Source organism: Trematomus bernacchii, unplaced genomic scaffold (assembly GCF_902827165.1).
Source record: "Trematomus bernacchii unplaced genomic scaffold, fTreBer1.1, whole genome shotgun sequence".
Classification (NCBI taxonomy): Eukaryota; Metazoa; Chordata; class Actinopteri; order Perciformes; family Nototheniidae; genus Trematomus; species Trematomus bernacchii.
Genome location: NW_022987792.1, coordinates 272,759 through 292,044, shown reverse-complemented (window position 1 = coordinate 292,044; position 19,286 = coordinate 272,759). Strand labels below are relative to the sequence as shown.

Below are 19,286 nucleotides of genomic sequence, written 5' to 3'. Positions count from 1 at the left end.
TCAGTGTTTTATCTGAAGTAGATTGAGGTTGGAGAAGCTTTAATTTAGAGAAACAGACAGAAGCACCATCAGGAAGTGAAGCAATAGGCGCGTTCACACCGCAGTACTTTTCCCACAAAGGTTCATCAGAACTTAGTTCATGAGAACTCTTTAGTTCTCATGAACTAAGTACAGATCGCGTTCACACCGGAATAAGTCCCTGAGGGAGGATTAGGCAAATGAAGCCGCTGACGTCACTTCTTCTTCTTCTGCTTTGGGTTTACTGGCAGGCCGCAAACAACTTCACGGCGTATACTGCCACCCGAAGTCCCCGGCCGGAAGTCCCCGGAGTTGGGGTCTGGCTTCAGTAGAAGCTGCTGGGACTCCCAGCAGCTTCTACTGAAGCCTTCAGAGTAAATCGCCAGAACGCCGACACCTCCTCATCTCCACCGCTCCCATGTTTTCTTTTGTGTTGCCATAAGTTAGTCTCTCTGCGTTTGTGCGCTGGGCTAATGCTAATAATGCTAATGCGAGGATAATAAAATGGCAGCTTCACAAAACTTTTTTGAGTTTTACGGGGCGTGGTTTGCAATCTGCCCAGCCAATCACACATAGGAACCTTTTTCTCCCACGAAAGTACCTGCTCTCTAGCAGGGACGGAAAAGGGGGTAAAAAGGTTCTGATTAACTCATTTGAGTTCCGGCTCTTTTTGGTGTGAACGCGACATTTCGGAACTAAGGTGAGAAAAGTACTGCGGTGTGAACGCGGCTATTGGACAGCATCAGGAAGTGAAGCAATGTTCTGAAAACCATTGTAGCAGCAAAACACACATACAAATAATCAATATGAGTAAAAGTGGACTCTATATTTAGAGTATTTTCACCTCTCTACGTTGCAGTAAAGAGGTGAAAACCATGGATTAGCATCTCATTCGAACCCACCTCAAAACAGCCAAACAATCCCTTTTATAGTCATAATTATATAAAGTGTGGAGGACAAACTGCTCTGTTGTTTCTGGCTGTGGAGAACAGCTGTTCACAAATGATGAATGAGCTGCTCTAGCGTTTGACAGAAACCCATCTCAGGTTTGCGTTTTGTTTGCTAACTCGTGGGAGTTCTGCCGTTACTTCCTCACGACGTTTTGACTGTTTGTCTTCTCGTTCCCACTCTGTTTGTTACATAACAATACAGAGCTTCAGTCGCTAATGTCCTGCTCTTATGACACAAGGCAGCACATTTTCTTTTTAAATAGACTTGCATGACATTTAACAAACTTCTGATAACACAGCCTTTTTTTCTCGCTGTTTTTGTTCGGATCTACATTTTATAATCCAAGTGTATGTCACGAAATGCAAAAATATTTTAAGATACAAATGTAAACGTAAGAGAGTCAGTGTTGTGAATTCCAGGTTTACCACAGTTCCTCCCTCCATTAGCCTCAACCAATGTCCTAAATACACCGGCGAGGTTCTCTTACCTGCAGTTCTTTGGGCAGATTCTTGGCGATGTTCTTCAGCAGAGTGATGGTGGGTTTCTTAGCCGTCAGAAGGATCAGTTCCACATTTCTGTCCCCGCGAAGAAGCAGGCCTTTAGCCAGGATGCCCACCCTCATCACGCCTTTCAGGACCCGAGGAGAGTTCTCCGTGCTGCGAGAGAAACACGTTATTCAGCTGAGGTGGTTCCTTTAACACTAGAACCGCCAACGGGTACATTTTACCCGCAGCTGTTTCTTGATTGTATGTAACTTTTTTTCAATAAAATATTCAAGTCTCCCAGTCCGTGACTTTTCCTGAAAGTGTGTTATGTAGCACCCTCTGTTGTTACAAATGGTCAATATGAAGACAGATTGAAAAAATGGCCCAAAAGATTGCCATTTATACCCATTAGCGCCAGCGGGTAATATTTACCTTATAGAAAATGCAGTGTTTCATTAAAGCAGAGTACCAGAAGCCTCTCTTTACCCCTTCTCGTCTCCTCCCTACATGCATAAAGCAGAGTACCAGAAGCCCCTTGTTACCCCTTCTCGTCTCCTCCCTACATGCATAAAGCAGAGTACCAGAACCCTCTCGTTACCCCTTCTCGTCTCCTCCCTACATGCATAAAGCAGAGTACCAGAAGCCCCTCTTTACCCCTTCTCGTCTCCTCTCTACATACATAAAGCAGAGTACCAGAAGCCCCTCGTTACCCCTTCTCGTCTCCTTCCTCAGCAGCTTCAGTCTCCACAGGTGGATCCTCCTTCTCCAGCAGAGAGTCAGAGACCAGCTTCAGCGCCCGCTCGGAGTGAGAGACGATCCTCTGCACCGCCTGCAGCTCCTCCTCCACCGGGTAGATGGTGGAGTGTTTGGCCATGATGTGCCTGTCATCGGGGGAGTCTGGCCGACGCACACACGTCTGTAAATAGAGAGGGGGGATGAAGTGATTACACTATCAGCAATCAGCTTCTTTTACAAATTTTCAGGATCCTGATTTTTTCATTTACAAATTCTCACTTTTTTACAAAATCGATTCATTCAATTCATTTTTTGATTAAATCCTGAAATAAATAAAGTTGACTTTGACTAATGTGATTGTGAGCACAGCAGTACTAGCACTCACCAGCAGGGGGGGTACGGGCATCCCAGGGCGGCTCATCAGTGGGGGGGGCACCATCCTGCGCCTCTGATCCCCCCAGTACATCTGCTCCTCCTCCATCCTCCTCCAGTACATGTCCTCCTCGTACCGCCTGCAGCAGGGGGATCAATAACACTTATTGAGTCATTTACTCCCACAGGCAGTCCATGAAAATGCACTATAGTCTAAAACAGGGGTCGGCCACCCCTGGCACGCTTGCCACCATTGGCACGCGGCACCGTAACCAGTGGCACACTAGGAATACGTGGAATAAGTGTGCAAAATATTTAAATGTTATTTTCGGATCCTGAACGAGACCGCCGCCACAGCGCGTCTCCCTGTTACCTGCAGAAGGAAGCCATGCACGCAGCGCAGCCCCGCTCTCTTTAACTCCAGGCGACTTTCTGCCGCTTTCCTCCGTGGTGCAGGGCTGATCGTTTCACCACAGAGGAAAGCACTTCACAAATTGCAGTACCCATAAGGAGCTGTACAAATGCCGTAGTTTTTGCGTGGCTGTGTCTTTAGTTGAAAGCCCAGTGGCGATCTGCTCATCTCTCATTGAAATAACATGCTACACAGGGGCGGACTGGCCATCTGTGTGTTCTGGAGAATCACAGAACGGACGGTCGTCCTTATTATTATGCCGTTTACCAATTATTTAAATTTGTTTGTTAAATTCTGCATCATGTAAGTTGCGCTGACAGGTCCACACACTGCTTCCCCGCAGCGAGGCTCCCCCCCCCCTCCTTTTGATAATTCACGATCGTCGGCACGCTGATAAAAAAAAAAGTGTTTTAATGGCACTTCATATCAAAAAGGTTGCCGAACCCTGGTCTAAAATAAAGTGACATGAGATAAATAATCATACAGACATCTTTGTGTTAAAAACATTGTGTTTCTTGAAGGTTATCAACTGATACACAACTGGCATTTCCTCAAATAAAGCACAGGAAGGACAATTTGATCATAGTGTTGGAACAGCATGAGGCTTTCAAAGTAAGACAACATCTCCACTATTTTATATATCACTATTATTATTATTATGAATGCTTACAATGACTCTTAAAGAAATGAGAACCAAATTAAAATAACAGAATCTATAATATTCTTTATAGCCAAAAACATTTGAGTGTACCTGTTAGTGGCACTATAGCATGATACATTAAGATAAGATGTTTATAAGATTGCGTTGCAGCAGCATAAAAGACAAGGCATTGCACGTAAGATACATTAAAAGAGTACAAATAAACAATTCTAAAATGTAAACATATCAAAATCGAAATAAAACAGCATTAAAAAAAGTAGAAAATATACTTGTTGAAATACCAATTTACAGTAAACTAAATATAAAGCAGGATATTATATACATTAAGTGTGTAAGGAACTCAAATAACTCCTAAAATGACGTCCTTAGATTATATATCGCGATACAGCTTTACCGTTACAACACTAAATGTGCATTTAAAAGAAAACGGTCAAATTAGACCCTAATGTGGAAGTACAGTTGTCATGATAAAATCCTCTCAGTGCCGTTTCAGAGTCTGTATTTTAATATACAGGCAAGAAAGCTGACAGTAAATCCCATCAGCTTTTAGGATTTACTGATTATTACCTTTGTCATTTTCCAACAGAGAACACATGTATGGTGTAAAGAAGTTGAGGTTACTAACTTTGGCCAGGAGTCTGACCTCATCTCCATGTGCCAGCGCTGCTCGTCGTCTCGTTGCCTCTTCAGCGACGCCTTCTGCTTCTGCTTCTTCAGCTTACTCTCCTGCAGCTTCCGGGCCCGATTACTGGGCTTTATCTCCACCGGGAGCTCGGGGTTCACCTTCTTCTGCAGGGAGAGGAGAGGAGAGGAGAGAAGAGAACAAGTGTGAAGGGAAGGAAATGAGAAGGGAGACGGGGAGGAGAGAAGAGAACAAGTGTGAAGGGAAGGAAACGAGAAGGGAGACGGGGAGGAGAGAAGAGAACAAGTGTGAAGGGAAGGAAACGAGAAGGGAGACGGGAGGAGAGAAGAGAACAAGTGTGAAGGGAAGGAAACGAGAAGGGAGACGGGGAGTGAGAGAAGAGAACAAGTGTGAAGGGGAAGGAAGGGAGACGGGGAGGAGAGAAGAGAACAAGTGTGAAGGGAAGGAAACGAGAAGGGGAGACGGGGATGGAGAGAAGAGAAACAAGTGTGAAGGGAAGGAACAGAGAAGGGAGAACGGGGAAGGAGAGAAGAGAACAAGTGTGAAGGGAAGGAAACGAGAAGGGAGACTGGGAGGAGAGAAGAGAACAAGTGTGAAGGGAAGGAAACGAGAAAGGGAGACGGAGAGGAGAGAAGAGAACAAGTGTGAAGGGAAGGAACCGAGAAGGGAGACGGGGAGGAGAGAAGAGAACAAGTGTGAAGGGAAGGAAACGAGAAGGGAGACGGGAGGAGAGAAGATAACAAGTGTGAAGGGAAGGAAACGAGAAGGGAGACGGGGAGGAGAGAAGAGAACAAGTGTGAAGGGAAGGAAACGAGAAGGGAGACGGGGAGGAGAGAAGAGAACAAGTGTGAAGGGAAGGAAACGAGAAGGGAGACGGGGAGGAGAGAAGAGAACAAGTGTGAAGGGAAGGAAACGAGAAGGGGAGGAGAGAAGAGAACAAGTGTGAAGGGAAGGAAACGAGACGGGGAGGAGAGAAGAGAACAAGTGTGAAGGGAAGGAAACGAGAAGGGAGACGGGGAGGAGAGAAGAGAACAAGTGTGAAGGGAAGGAAACGAGAAGGGAGACGGGGAGGAGAGAAGAGAACAAGTGTGAAGGGAAGGAAACGAGAAGGGGAGGAGAGAAGAGAACAAGTGTGAAGGGAAGGAAACGAGAAGGGAGACGGGGAGGAGGGGAGAAGGAGAACAAGTGTGAGGGAAGGAAACGAGAAGGGAGACGGGGAGGAGAGAAGAGAACAAGTGTGAAGGGACGGAAACGAGAAGGGAGACGGGGAGGAGAGAAGAGAACAAGTGTGAAGGGAAGGAAACGAGAAGGGAGACGGGGAGGAGAGAAGAGAACAAGTGTGAAGGGAAGGAAACGAGAAGGGAGACGGGGAGGAGAGAAGAGAACAAGTGTGAAGGGAAGGAACCGAGAAGGGAGACGGGGAGGAGAGAAGAGAACAAGTGTGAAGGGAAGGAAACGAGAAGGGAGACGGGGAGGAGAGAAGAGAACAAGTGTGAAGGGAAGGAAACGAGAAGGGAGACGGGTAGGAGAGAAGAGAACAAGTGTGAAGGGAAGGAAACGAGAAGGGAGACGGGGAGGAGAGAAGAGAACAAGTGTGAAGGGAAGGAAACGAGAAGGGAGACGGGGAGGAGAGAAGAGAACAAGTGTGAAGGGAAGGAAGGGAGACGGGGAGGAGAGAAGAGAACAAGTGTGAAGGGAAGGAAGGGAGACGGGAGACGGGGAGGAGAGAAGAGAACAAGTGTGAAGGGAAGGAAACGAGAAGGGAGACGGGGAGGAGAGAAGAGAACAAGTGTGAAGGGAAGGAAACGAGAAGGGAGACGGGGAGGAGAGAAGAGAACAAGTGTGAAGGGAAGGAACCGTGTGATGACTACTTCCATTCTGGAGAGGATCACAAATACATGGATCCTGAGATTGAAGCTCAAGCCGGTGAACCAACCCAGTCTCACGGCATTTTGTGTTATTAGTCACGAAATTAATGTAATCTATTGATTCGTGTTCACCAACACGATTTTCACCTTTTTTTCGTGTCACACAGAACGATTTTAAATGCAATGTATTTCTATTGGTAGTATGTTTCGTGCCTGCAACACGTCTTTTTGTCCGGTCGGGTCTTGGAAGACCAGAAGCTGTGTGGTTCATAAAAACATGTTCTTACTCAATATCTTACCCTAAGCCTAACCCTATCCCTTTTATTTTAAATTGTATAATGTCTGAGTTTTTTTGCCGTCAGTGAGGAAAAGAAATGGCTCAGAGCCTCAGAATACTGACATCTGTATTTTATGTCATCTCTTTTTCCTTCTAATTTGTTATTATTTGGTGCAGGCACGAAACACACTACCAATATAAATACATTGCTTCTAAAATCGTTCTGTGTCAGAATACTTAAATCTGTATTTTTTTAAATGTCTTTTTCCTTCTAATTTGTTATTATTTACATTGCTTTTAAAATCGTTCTGTGTGACACGAAAAAAATGGCGACATCGTGTTGGTGAACACGAATCAATAGATTAATTTCGTGACTATAACACGAAATGCCGTGAGACTGTGTTGGGTGAACAGTGAGATGTTCCTAACAGATACCTTGTACTGCAGTCGGTGCCTCCTTCCCTTCAGGTGCATGTCTTTAGCGTTGGGGTCGTTGAAGCTGCACTCACACAGTTTACAGTGGAACCGGATCACTTTGCCGTCATCGTTTCGGACCTGAAACACACACACAAAATGTCAGGTAAAAACACATCGTGCGAGACAGTGAACGCAACACTCCCAATCCTTTATCATGAGACAGGGACTCAACATATATCATGTAAAAATGAAATACACTAGATTCCAGATTCAAGGCTTTATCATCATGTGCTCAGCAGCTAGTGTAGACTTGGCAATGAAAAACTGAGGTCCCAGGCTCCAACAGAGCAACATGAATATATAGGACATACAACAGATCAAACAGTGCAAGAGAATGTTGTGAGATGTGCAGGTAATACAAATAAAATAGAAATAGTGCAAGAACAGTTTATATACAAGTGAATGGAATTATATAGGGAGGCGTGTGGCGCAGTGGTCTAGTGCGTTTGCGTTGGGATCAGGGGTCACAGGTTCAAACCCCACTGCAGTCAGCATGTCGTTGTGTCCCTGAGACACTTCACCCCACATTGCTCCTGTGGGGATTGTCCACAGTATTGAGTATGTAAGTCGCTTTGGATAAAAGCATCTAACAAGTAACATCTAATGTAATGTAATGGAATATATATTAGATAAACAATGAATGTTTTTGGATGTTCTTTAAAAAGTTCAGGTGTTTAATAGTCTTAGTCTGTTGACTGGTGTCAGCGCCAGAAACACTTTTTAGGAGCAATGCGCTCATGGTATAGATGTGGCGCATACATCTTAGTTCCTACTCTTTCCCCTCACCCTATCCTAAGGGAGTGCATGTACGTAGACACGTTGTGCCTCTCCACCTCTGTTCCTTACTTGCTACCCTCTCCCCTCACCCTGTCCGTCCTGGGAGAGGGATCCCTCCTCTGTTGCTCTCCCTGAGGTTTCTCCCATGTTCCCCTTTAAACTGTGGGGGTTTTCTCTGGAAGTGTTTCCTTGTACGATGTGAGGGTCTAAGGACAGAGGGTGTCGTATTGTCATACTGATATTCTGTACAAACTGTGAAGTCCACTGAGACAAATGTAACATTTGTGATAGTGGTGGTCTAATGGATAGTGAGGTGGGCTGAAGATCGCAAGGTTGTGAGTTCAAATCCCGCCTGGAACACCACCACTAGTGTGCCCTTGAGTAAGGCACTTAGCCCTCAGTTACTCCAGGGAGAATGTCCCTGTAATTGGTAATTGTAAGTCGCTTTGGATAAAAGCGTCAGCTAAATGAAATGTAATGTAATGTTGGGCTATATAAATAAACATTGATTGATTGATAGTCTAGTCCCAAGCTACACAGTAAGCTCATATTAAGTTATAACCACAACTACTTTAACATTATCCTATATTTATATTTAGTTAAAAGTATGTTGGTCTATTAAAAGTGTATACCAGCTTATTCTGTATATCTATATTGTGTATTTGATAGAGATCTTCTATAACATAAATGTTTCTACAGTCAATATGGCGTTTCTACAATTTTATCCTATGTTTTTATTGTGTTTTATTGAGTATTGTGTTTTTAGCACTTCTTAACACGTGGCTTGTGTGGTCATTTATTCTTTTATGATTCCTATGATGTTTTAATGTTTTGTGACTGTCTGTGAAAAGCGCTATATAAATAAATGTTACTTTACTATGTTTGTATTCTGTTTTTAATTCATGTGCAACGCCTTGTTTACATATTTATCCACAATCTCTCCACTGTTCTTCTCACCTCCTCCACGTAGTCGTGTCCCACAGGCTGGATGTCCCCCTGTCCTCCAGCTCTGTCCCCGTCCTCATCGTCGCTCTGAGGCTCCATCTTCTGAGCTGACACCGGCTCATCCACCTTAGAAACAACCACAACCACCGGAGGAGGAGGAGGAGGAGCCACTGGAGCGCTGACCGGCTTATTGGCTGCGTGGCAGGAAGAGATAATGAAGAGAAATTAGGGAATGCATTTAAGGGATGCTAGAGAACTCTTTAGGCTCATCTCAATTGAATATTTCACCTCCTCCTTTCCCTCACTCGCGTCCCTTCCTTGCATCTTAATTCCTTCCGTCTAAACTAATATATTTTACTCTTAATGAAGCACTTTAAACATGTAATGACTCTGATCATCCTTTAACGGTTAGATCAGCTGCAGTGAGCAGAGAATGTGAAGGTGGGGGCGGAGCTCTGAGTCAGCACAGCTGCAGTGAGCAGACGGCTGTGAAGATGGGGGCGGAGCTCTGAGTCAGAACAGCTGCAGTGAGCAGACGGATGTGAAGGTGGGGGCGGAGCTCTGAGTCAGCACAGTCGCAGTGAGCAGACGGCTGTGAAGGTGGGGGCGGAGCTCTGAGTCAGCACAGCCGCAGTGAGCAGACGGCTGTGAAGGTGGGGGCGGAGCTCTGAGTCAGCACAGCCGCAGTGAGCAGACGGCTGTGAAGGTGGGGGCGGAGCTCTGAGTCAGCACAGCCGCATTGAGCAGACGGCTGTGAAGGTGGGGGCGGAGCTCTGAGTCAGCACAGCCGCAGTGAGCAGACGGCTGTGAAGGTGGGGGGCGGAGCTCTGAGTCAGCACAGCCGCAGTGAGCAGACGGCTGTGAAGGTGGGGGGCGGAGCTCTGAGTCAGAACAGCTGCAGTGAGCAGACGGCTGTGAAGGTGGGGGCGGAGCTCTGAGTCAGCACAGCTGCAGTGAGCAGACGGCTGTGAAGGTGGGGGCGGAGCTCTGAGTCAGAACAGCTGCAGTGAGCAGACGGCTGTGAAGGTGGGGGCGGAGCTCTGAGTCAGAACAGCTGCAGTGAGCAGACGGCTGTGAAGGTGGGGGGGGGAGCTCTGAGTCAGCACAGCCGCAGTGAGCAGACGGCTGTGAAGGTGGGGGCGGAGCTCTGAGTCAGAACAGCTGCAGTGAGCAGACGGCTGTGAAGGTGGGGGCGGAGCTCTGAGTCAGAACAGCTGCAGTGAGCAGACGGCTGTGAAGGTGGGGGCGGAGTTCTGAGTCAGAACAGCTGCAGTGAGCAGACGGCTGTAGAGCTGGGGGGCGGAGCTCTGAGTCAGAACAGCTGCAGTGAGCAGACGGCTGTAGAGCTGGGGGGCGGAGCTCTGATGCGCGAGGAAGCGGAGCTCTGGAAGTCTCCTCCCTCACCCCTCCTCGACTCCTCCGTGTGCATTACAGCGATTGGGACGTCCTTCAACATGGCGTGTCTTGATCGATTTCCAGGTAAAATCCCGGAGGAGGGGGAGAGAGGAGTCGAGGAGGGACTTTGAGATGAACCTTCTGAGTCTAGTTTAGCTAATTTCTATGTCTAATTCTATTCAAAGTCTGGTGAATAAACATTGAAATATGAGTTATTTAGGAGGCGGTATATTCCATCAGAGGGTGTAGTATCTTTGGAAAACGCTGACATGAAACCTTAAAGATGTTTGAGGAGGTAGATATTATTATTATTATTATTATTATTATTATTATCGGTTTGATACTAAGACAAACATCAAACCGCTATTCTGAATTTCACCACTAGGTGTCGCAATTTCTTCAAAACCAACAATTAATCATTCCTTCAGTGTTTATTCAAGTCTGATGTAATGATGTAAGTGTAAAGGGAAGGGAATGAGAAGGGAACGAGAAGGGAGACAGAGAGGAGAGAAGGACAAGTGTAAAGGGAAGGGAACGAGAAGGGAGACGGAGAGGAGAGCAGGACAAGTGTAAAGGGAAGGGAACGAGAAGGGAACGAGAAGGGAGACAGAGAGGAGAGCAGGACAAGTGTAAAGGGAAGGGAACGAGAAGGGAGACGGAGAGGAGAGCAGGACAAGTGTAAAGGGAAGGGAACGAGAAGGGAACGAGAAGGGAGACAGAGAGGAGAGCAGGACAAGTGTAAAGGGAAGGGAATGAGAAGGGAACGAGAAGGGAGACAGAGAGGAGAGAAGGACAAGTGTAAAGGGAAGGGAATGAGAAGGGAACGAGAAGGGAGACAGAGAGGAGAGCAGGACAAGTGTAAAGGGAAGGGAACGAGAAGGGAGACGGAGAGGAGAGCAGGACAAGTGTAAAGGGAAGGGAACGAGAAGGGAACGAGAAGGGAACGAGAAGGGAGACGGAGAGGAGAGCAGGACAAGTGTAAAGGGAAGGGAACGAGAAGGGAACGAGAAAGGAAACGGAGAGGAGAGCAGGACAAGTGTAAAGGGAAGGGAACGAGAAGGGAACGAGAAAGGAAACGGAGAGGAGAGCAGGACAAGTGTAAAGGGAAGGGAACGAGAAGGGAACGAGAGTAATGTAATGGTGCTAGATGCAGAGGTAGTAAGTAACAGAGTACATTTACTCAGTACTGTTCTTGAGTAAACTTCTATATAGCGCTTTTCTAAAAACTCAAAGACGCTTGGACCGAGAATAAAACTAAAAACGAAGAAAAATACAGAAAGAGACAAACCAAAACAGACTCACAGATGACAGTTATTTTGGAGGGAGCTGGCCTCTTGACAGGCGCTGCTGCTGCCGTGGTTTTGGCTGCCAGCTGTCTGGGGGGGGGCAGGGTGGGCAGCAGCAGCAGTGGAGACGGGGGCAACAGAGGCTGTGGAGGGGGCAGGTTTCCCAGCTGTCGAGGTGCTGAGAACTGGAGCTGAATTCACCAGCACCGGCTCAGTGGAGGGGATGGGTTTGCCCAGCTTGGTGTGAAGTTTCACCACCTACAGAGAGACGGGAGGAGAAACAAACTTTAAAGCTGAGGCAACTAAGCAGCACTACATCACCATCAGGTCTCATTATTAGGGATGGGAATGATTCATCGAAAATTCAAAATGATTCAGGTATTCGAATATGAGTTAGGAATATTTTTATTATCATTTTTATTTTCATTTTTATGGGAGGGGTACCTAAGTTGATTACCTATTACCAAATGGATTAATTAAATGTATACGACAGTGCCATTTTAAATATCTTAAAGGGGACCTATCATGCAAAATGCACTTTTTGATGTCTTTTCTACATCAACATGTGTCCCCGGTGTGTCAGGGAACTCACGCAGCGTCAGAAAATAAAACCCTCTCTCTTTTCCTCCGTACCCAAATCTCTAAAAACGGGGCTTCAACGGAGCTGATCCAGATTTGCGTCCGATATGACGTAATATCTGAAATGTGGACCCACGGCCCTATCAGAAAGTTGCTATCAGAAACAATGCCCGACTGTTTTGGACGTAATATGTTCGGTGTTCACATTAGCATGGCTAACACTCAGAGCTAACCTGTACTGGAGAGCATGTGTGTAAAGAAGCAGGAAATAAAAAGGAACTCACCTTGTGGTATAACCGGCAAGAGAGAAAGCCTTTGAGCTCCATACTGTTTCAGAAATAATCCTTGATAACCCATGATATGGCGTTTCATCACGGCAGTATTTGCCGGTAGAATCTCCCGCATAAGCTCCGCCCCTCTTTTTTATCAATTTCTCTTTCTTTTCTTTTTTAAAGCTTTATACCCCAAATCAGCACTTTTGAAACAGGAAGTGAAATAGAGGGATATGAGGCATGGCTAGAATGGGTGATCTGTTTGGTATTTTGAGCAAAACACTTCATAGACATGTTTTTTATATATATTTATATATCTGAGACCTATGCTATTGCCTAAAAATAGCATGATAGGTGACCTTTAAGAAAAAGATAAAAGAAAAAAAAACATGTGTAACGTTACACTCTAACGGAGAGTCCTACACAACAAATGAAAATGTATGTTTTTTATTTTTAAACATTAAAAAAAATAAAGAAAATGATAGGATATGTAAATTTGGTTAACGGTTTTTTTGGGGGTCGAATATTCGAATATAAATGCTTTCAAATTCCCATCCCTACTAATTATTAAAGCATGTTAGTTTAATCTTTTCTACAGCACCTCACCTCTAGCTAGAAGAGAACTCTAAGATATTATTTTTAAGGCGAGACACTTAAGGTGAATAGGGTAATTTTTTTAACTTAAAGATATCAGCTAGAAATTTCTCCAGTTAATGACTTACATTAAGACAATTGTTGTTTGTATTACAAGTTTTCTGAAATAGCATGTTTAAATATGCAAATGAGCCATAATCTCATTAAATATGCGCACATTTTAATACATTTCAGGAACACAAATCTGAACATTGGATAAAGCCAGGTTCAAAATTCTTGTTTCATTTTGTAGTCATATTAGAATCTAAAGTTTCTACAGAAGGGATTTTGGATATCTCTTTTTTTATCACACCATAAATCAGAAAATACTGTCAACAGCTCTAAAATATGAATTTTCGCCATGTTTTTAGGTATAAAATGTTATATAATTCAGGCTATGAATGATATATGAACAAACCCTTCTGTAAAAACCTTCAGAATATTGATAGGAATATAACTGGAAGGTAAGTGCTACTGAAGTTAGTCGGGCCGAACCACGGCCCTTAGCGGTGATATAATGAGCATATACCACGGCCTGTCGTGAGCTATTGCTTAAGTATATTTAGCAGTAGGTTGGTTTATCTTAGTGTATTTCATGCTGTGTGCTTTTATACTGTGTACACAAATAAATGTATATTTTTTATTGTTAATATGTATTTAATTAATCCTTTTTTCTCTTTACAGTTTCATGTGCAATGCCTCGTTCACATGCTGCTTGATCCAGATTAAATTACGATTTAATATAGCACATCTAATCTAGTCTACTAACTTTTAGGCACATGAAGACAGCGGTACCACAGCTTGGTTGTCCTCACGTTAAGTAATGATATATTGTAAATAAATATACTGTTTGTTCAACTAAAACTCCTCCTCTCTGCCCTCTTTCTTGCAGTCTTTGCAGTCTTTTACCTTCTGGTGTTTGGCCCCTCGGATGTGAGCAGCGTACGCGTCCACGCCGGTGCAGGCCACGTCACACAGCTCGCAGCGTAACTGAGTCTGAACGCCTCGGGGTCCGGTGCTTCCCCCCGTCTGACCCCCAGACTTCAGAGCTGCCTCCTTCTTCTTATGCTTCTGACCCTCCAGGTGCTCCCGATACGTCTGAAGCAGGAAATCACAATCAAAGGTTGAAGCGTCAAAATGCACATTAAGATAAATATCAGCATGTGAGAATATCCACTCCTCATTCAAGAGGCCGTTCACTCACTTGCTTTCCAGCTTTCAAACAATACATCATATTTGTGTATTTTTATTTACGGCTGTCGTGATCACGATTGTTTTGCACACGTCTCGACTTTAAAATATAATACACTGTAGGATGCCATATACTCATTGTCCTAAGTGTTTTTGTTTTTTTAGCCTTTAAGGTTATTTGTATATTTACATTTAAATGTGGTGTAAATACTTATATATCCTTATAATCCTTATATATTTATTTTGTATTAGTTACTTTGCCACTTGTTTTTTTAGATTGTTTATGCTCCAGATACCAAAGCAAATTCCAATAAACTTGATTCTGATTTTATTCAAAGCGTGCCTTGAGGTTTTTTTAATTAATTTTCTGACATGTGTGCGTTTATATTTTATAACTACATCTTCCTAAAAACAAAAAAGTCCTCAAACAAAAAATGTATTCAATGTGAATCCAGAATGCAGCGGCTCGTCTGGTCTTCAACCTTCCTAAATTCTCCCACACCACACCGCTCCTCCGCTCCCTTCACTGGCTTCCAGTAACTGCTAGAATCCACTTCAAGACACTGGTGCTAGCGTACCATGCTGTGAATGGATCTGGCCCTTCCTACATCCAGGACATGGTTAAACCATACACCCCAGCACGTGCACTCCGCTCTGCATCAGCCAAACGGCTCGCTGCACCCGCACTGCGAGGGGGACCCAAGTTCCCATCAGCAAAAACACGTGGGTTTGCTATCCTGGCTCCAACATGGTGGAATGAGCTCCCCATTGACATCAGGACAGCAGAAAGCTTACACATCTTCCAGAGCAGACTGAAAACTCATCTCTTCGACTCCACTTCGAGCAATAGAATGACTAACAAAGCACTTGTATACTAATAAAGGACTGGCTTATCTAAAGCCTGTTGAGTAGCACTTGAAATGTTTTGGCTCTATGAAACCTGATGTACTTATATGATTCTGTTTTCTTCAAGTTTGTATCTTCTTGGTCGAATGCACTTATTGTAAGTCGCTTTGGATAAAAGCGTCAGCTAAATGTAATGCAATGTAATGTAATGTAATGTGAATAAAACCGACTTTCTTTAATGGATATATACTTGAATGCTTTTTTTTTAAGGCTAAACGACAACAAACAGGGATTGAAGCAAACCATATCCTGTAACGCAACATACAACAATACTATTTAATATATTTTCAATACCATAAATATTGTCTTTTATGCTTTATAACGCTCTGAAGTTATTGGAATTACTCTAGTTGGAAACTATGCTAAGCAGCTGTAACAGGAATGCACGGGTTGGGCTCTGGTCTGCTTTAAACTCACGGTGGGAGCTGCAGAGAAATCTGAGTGGGAGACGAGGCTGTGCTAAAAACTTTTTAAAATGAAAAACTGCATCTTGATCGCTGGCTACTGTCTGAGTGTCAGTTCGCTTGATTTGACAAGCAGTGGCGTTTTCTATGAGCATTTTAAAAGGTCAATTTCACATGCCATCATCCTCATTTAGTTTATAAGAAGCAGAAACGGTGATTGAACAATATGAAGGAGATTTCAGCAACGCCTTGTGCATAATATTGCACCTTAAAGGCAGTCAGAAAAAAGCAACAAAAAACACTTTGACACGCAGAAACAAATCTGCTCCACTCCTTGTGATCGTTTGACCACCTTTTTAAAAACGGAAAACTGCTTTCCATTTGGGAGCAATAATCTGCTGGGCTTGAACCGAGAACCGTACATGTAAAAGGGTTTTGTTGAAGGCTGGGGCGAAATTAGGCTGAGCAATAACAGTCGGGTACAGAGAACCGTAGAAAGTAGTCAGAAGCAGTAGAGCTGACAACGCAGAGGGACTTGAACGAACCGTAATCGCACACTGCTTCAGAGGCATAAGCCATTTGTATGTTGTTTCTTTATACCGGCTGTCAGGTGTATTCAATCCATAGGCTACACAAGCTGTTATATCAGACTGTCACGTTAAGAGCATATTGAAAAACACACTGGTAAAATATGCCGGGATAAAACGGCTTATGCCAAAATGATAGGAACAAGTAGTCAGGATAATGACACTGGCTTCGGTGGCTATGCTAACATCAGCTATGTCATACCAGAGGAACTTTATTTATGGCACTATCTTGACAAACATTGTCAATTAAAAATGAAAACACATTGATTTATGGGGAGTTCTGCATCAGGTAGTGTTGCTTGTGCGAAAGTCAAAATGTGTATTATTGCTTTCCAGCAGCCACTTCTGTTAGCAGACGGTTGGCTAATTGTTCCTGTTGTTATTTACGCTGGAATATCAGCTACGTAAATGGTGACGTCACGACCTGGCTCCACTCCAGATCTTGGTGTTGGAAAACCAAACCGGTTGGCAAAAGTTTAACCAACTGCAAAACAAACTAGCACAGAAACTAAAACGGAAAGCAGGTTAAAACTCGGGCCTTGGACTCAGGTCCACAAGTATATGGTAAAAATACTTCATGCAAAAGTACTATTGAAATTTGAAGTGATGTACCTGGGGAAAGTAGACTTGGATATAATGGATAATGACAATATCCATTGTCATCCATCTGGCCTTAAGACCCTCTTCTTTCGGCAGGCCTTCCAATAAACGTTGAGCATGGTACACCTGGAGTACTGCCATTTTTATCGCTATCTCCGACTTTTGTTTTTATTTATTTATTTTTATTTTTATTTTTATTATATATTTTTATTTTATTTTTATTTATTTATTTTTATTTTTATTTTGTTATTATTATTATTATTGTTATTATTATTATTATTATTATTATTATTATTTGTTTAATCTCTCAAATTGTATCAGTGTCCTTTGTTGTGAAATACTTCGAGATTTGTCTTGGCAGATGAGAAGCGCTATATCAATTAAATGTATTATTATTATTATTATTATTAATAACTACATTTTTAACATTTTAAGGATGGCAACCAAAAAATGTATAACGAGGAAGTGGACGAGCCAAGAGGTTCCGACGGAGGGAGAGTGGATGGACGTGATTCATGAGATATATGTAATGGAAAAGTTGACATATGCACTGATCTCCCCTTTCAAAACCGTCACTCTAAACAAAGCTAAAACTGACTTATTAGATCCGAGGTATGTCTTCTTAAATACTATAATGTGGTACCTGGGGTCCTGCACAGCTGATCTTGCAGATGTCGCAGTAGTGGAGCTGGGGCTGCTTGGGGGGGCCTTTGGGCTTCTGTAGCTTGCTCTGGCTCAGGTGGTAGTTCGGCGGCTTCTTGTAGGTATTTACGGTCGGAGCCGTCACCATGTTGCTGCCCGAGTTGCTCCAGGAAGAGCTGGTCAGCTGTTTGTGAGGCGCCTGCAGGGGGGGCTGCTGCTGCTGCTGCTGCTGCTGCTGGGGGGGCTGCGGCTGGGAGAGGGTCTGCTGGGCCGGCTGGTAGTAGGAGGGGGTCGGAGTGGAGGTGTAGCCGCTGGAGTCATAGCTGGAGTAGCTAATGCCTGAGAGGGAGGGAGAAGAGCATACACTGATCTGTACATATTTATACGTTTTCACAGGATTGTTTCTACTTTACAGGACCCAACTCGTCATAGATTTGTTCCCATCTTGCAACTTTCTTGTATTGTGTCGTTGTAAGTATGTTGTCTTTTGCATTGTTAGAGGAGCCAGAGACTTCAGATTTTCATTGCCAACAACAACGCTGTAGCTTTTGGGTTTTTCATTTCGCAGCTGTTTTCAATTACTGTTAACCGTCAGAAATGCAATGTTATCCTTTTGATTTGTCATTCTCCTGTACAGTGGTAAGTTGACAGTTGACACACAAATGATTAGGAACTAAATGAATGCATTTTTATTTAAATATTTGCTATGATTATGATCAGACTTCAGGTTAAAGTAAAGAGCTTTATAAGGAACGTGTGCAGATTCACAGTTAGTAAAGGCCTGAAAACAGTTCATACTATTTAACAAAAAATATATATGCATTTCCCTGGGACAAAGGAGAATACATTGGCATCGGCTGAGACATTTGACGATGCATCCCTAGTTCATCAGAATTCAGTATCGAATTTTACTAATGTATTCATATGGAGCATATTGGACACAAATGTTTCATAGAGGAAGAATTAAAGGTCTGATCTGTGGTCTGATCTGTGGTCTGATCTGTGGTCTGATCTGTGGTCTGATCTGTGGTCTGATCTCTGCTCTGGAGTTACCTGAGTAGGTGGTGGCGGCCACAGTGGAGGGGAAGGAGGAGCCCAGGGTGTAGGAGGAGATGGGGGTGGGCGGCTGCTGCACGCTGGTGGAGACGGGGTAGATGTTGTAGCTGGTGGAGACCGACGGGGCCAGAGGCTTCAGGGCTGTCACCTGCCTCTGGGGAGGGGGCGGCTGGCTGTACACCGAGGAGGGGGCCGGACTGTAGGCGCTCTTTACTCCCACTGGAGAGGGAGAAGGAGAATATATTTATGTTGCATTGTTGGAGGAGTCTGTGACTTTTCATTGCATATCTACACTGTAGCTACACCTACACACACACACACACACACACACACACACACACACACACACACACACACACAGCACACACACACACACACACACACACACACACACACACACACACACACCACCACACACACACACACACACACACACACACACCAAGCAACACACACACACACACAGCACACACACACACACACACACACACACACACACACACACACACACACACACACACACACACACACACACACACACACACACACACACACACACACACCACACACACACACACACACCACACACACACACACACACACCACACACACACACACACACACACACACACACACACACACACACACACACACACACACACACACACACACACACACACACACACACACACACACACACACACACCACACACACACACACACACACACCACCAACTACAGTATGTGCAATATGTGCAAAATAAATATATTTGCCATTAATAACTGTGCAATATATACCTGGCTGCTAAATTGAACTGATTCTGAATAAAGCCCCTTGAACATTAAAGGTGGAGAGGAAGGGCATTAGAGAGCAACAGAGATCCTTCCTCTGGGACTGTCAGAGTTTTTTGGCAGCACAGGAAGTATCTTCATTTCAGAGCAAATGAGCAGCAGGACACATTTTACATTCTGTGTCTCATATATCAGCCTGCAGGAGGGAATACAGGGAAATAATACCAGAGGACAGACGACCCACAAACACACCGGCAACACTAAGCAGTCGGGATTAATTACTAATGTGGACGACCCACCATCTAAAGAAAAGAGGAAAAAA

At 44.2% G+C, this 19,286-nt stretch overlaps 1 protein-coding gene across 1 annotated transcript in view; it reads right to left on the bottom strand.

The window, feature by feature from the left end:
- The window catches only part of zfr2 (zinc finger RNA binding protein 2), a 36,186-nt gene that overhangs the window by 11,045 nt on the left and 5,855 nt on the right, over positions 1-19,286 (bottom strand). The window contains 11 exon segments of the mRNA XM_034149700.1: positions 1,457-1,625; positions 2,165-2,370; positions 2,575-2,701; positions 4,260-4,423; positions 6,858-6,977; positions 8,634-8,815; positions 11,319-11,412; positions 11,414-11,560; positions 13,696-13,884; positions 17,118-17,455; positions 18,170-18,391. Of these exon segments, the coding sequence (XP_034005591.1) occupies positions 1,457-1,625; positions 2,165-2,370; positions 2,575-2,701; positions 4,260-4,423; positions 6,858-6,977; positions 8,634-8,815; positions 11,319-11,412; positions 11,414-11,560; positions 13,696-13,884; positions 17,118-17,455; positions 18,170-18,391 (1,958 nt within the window).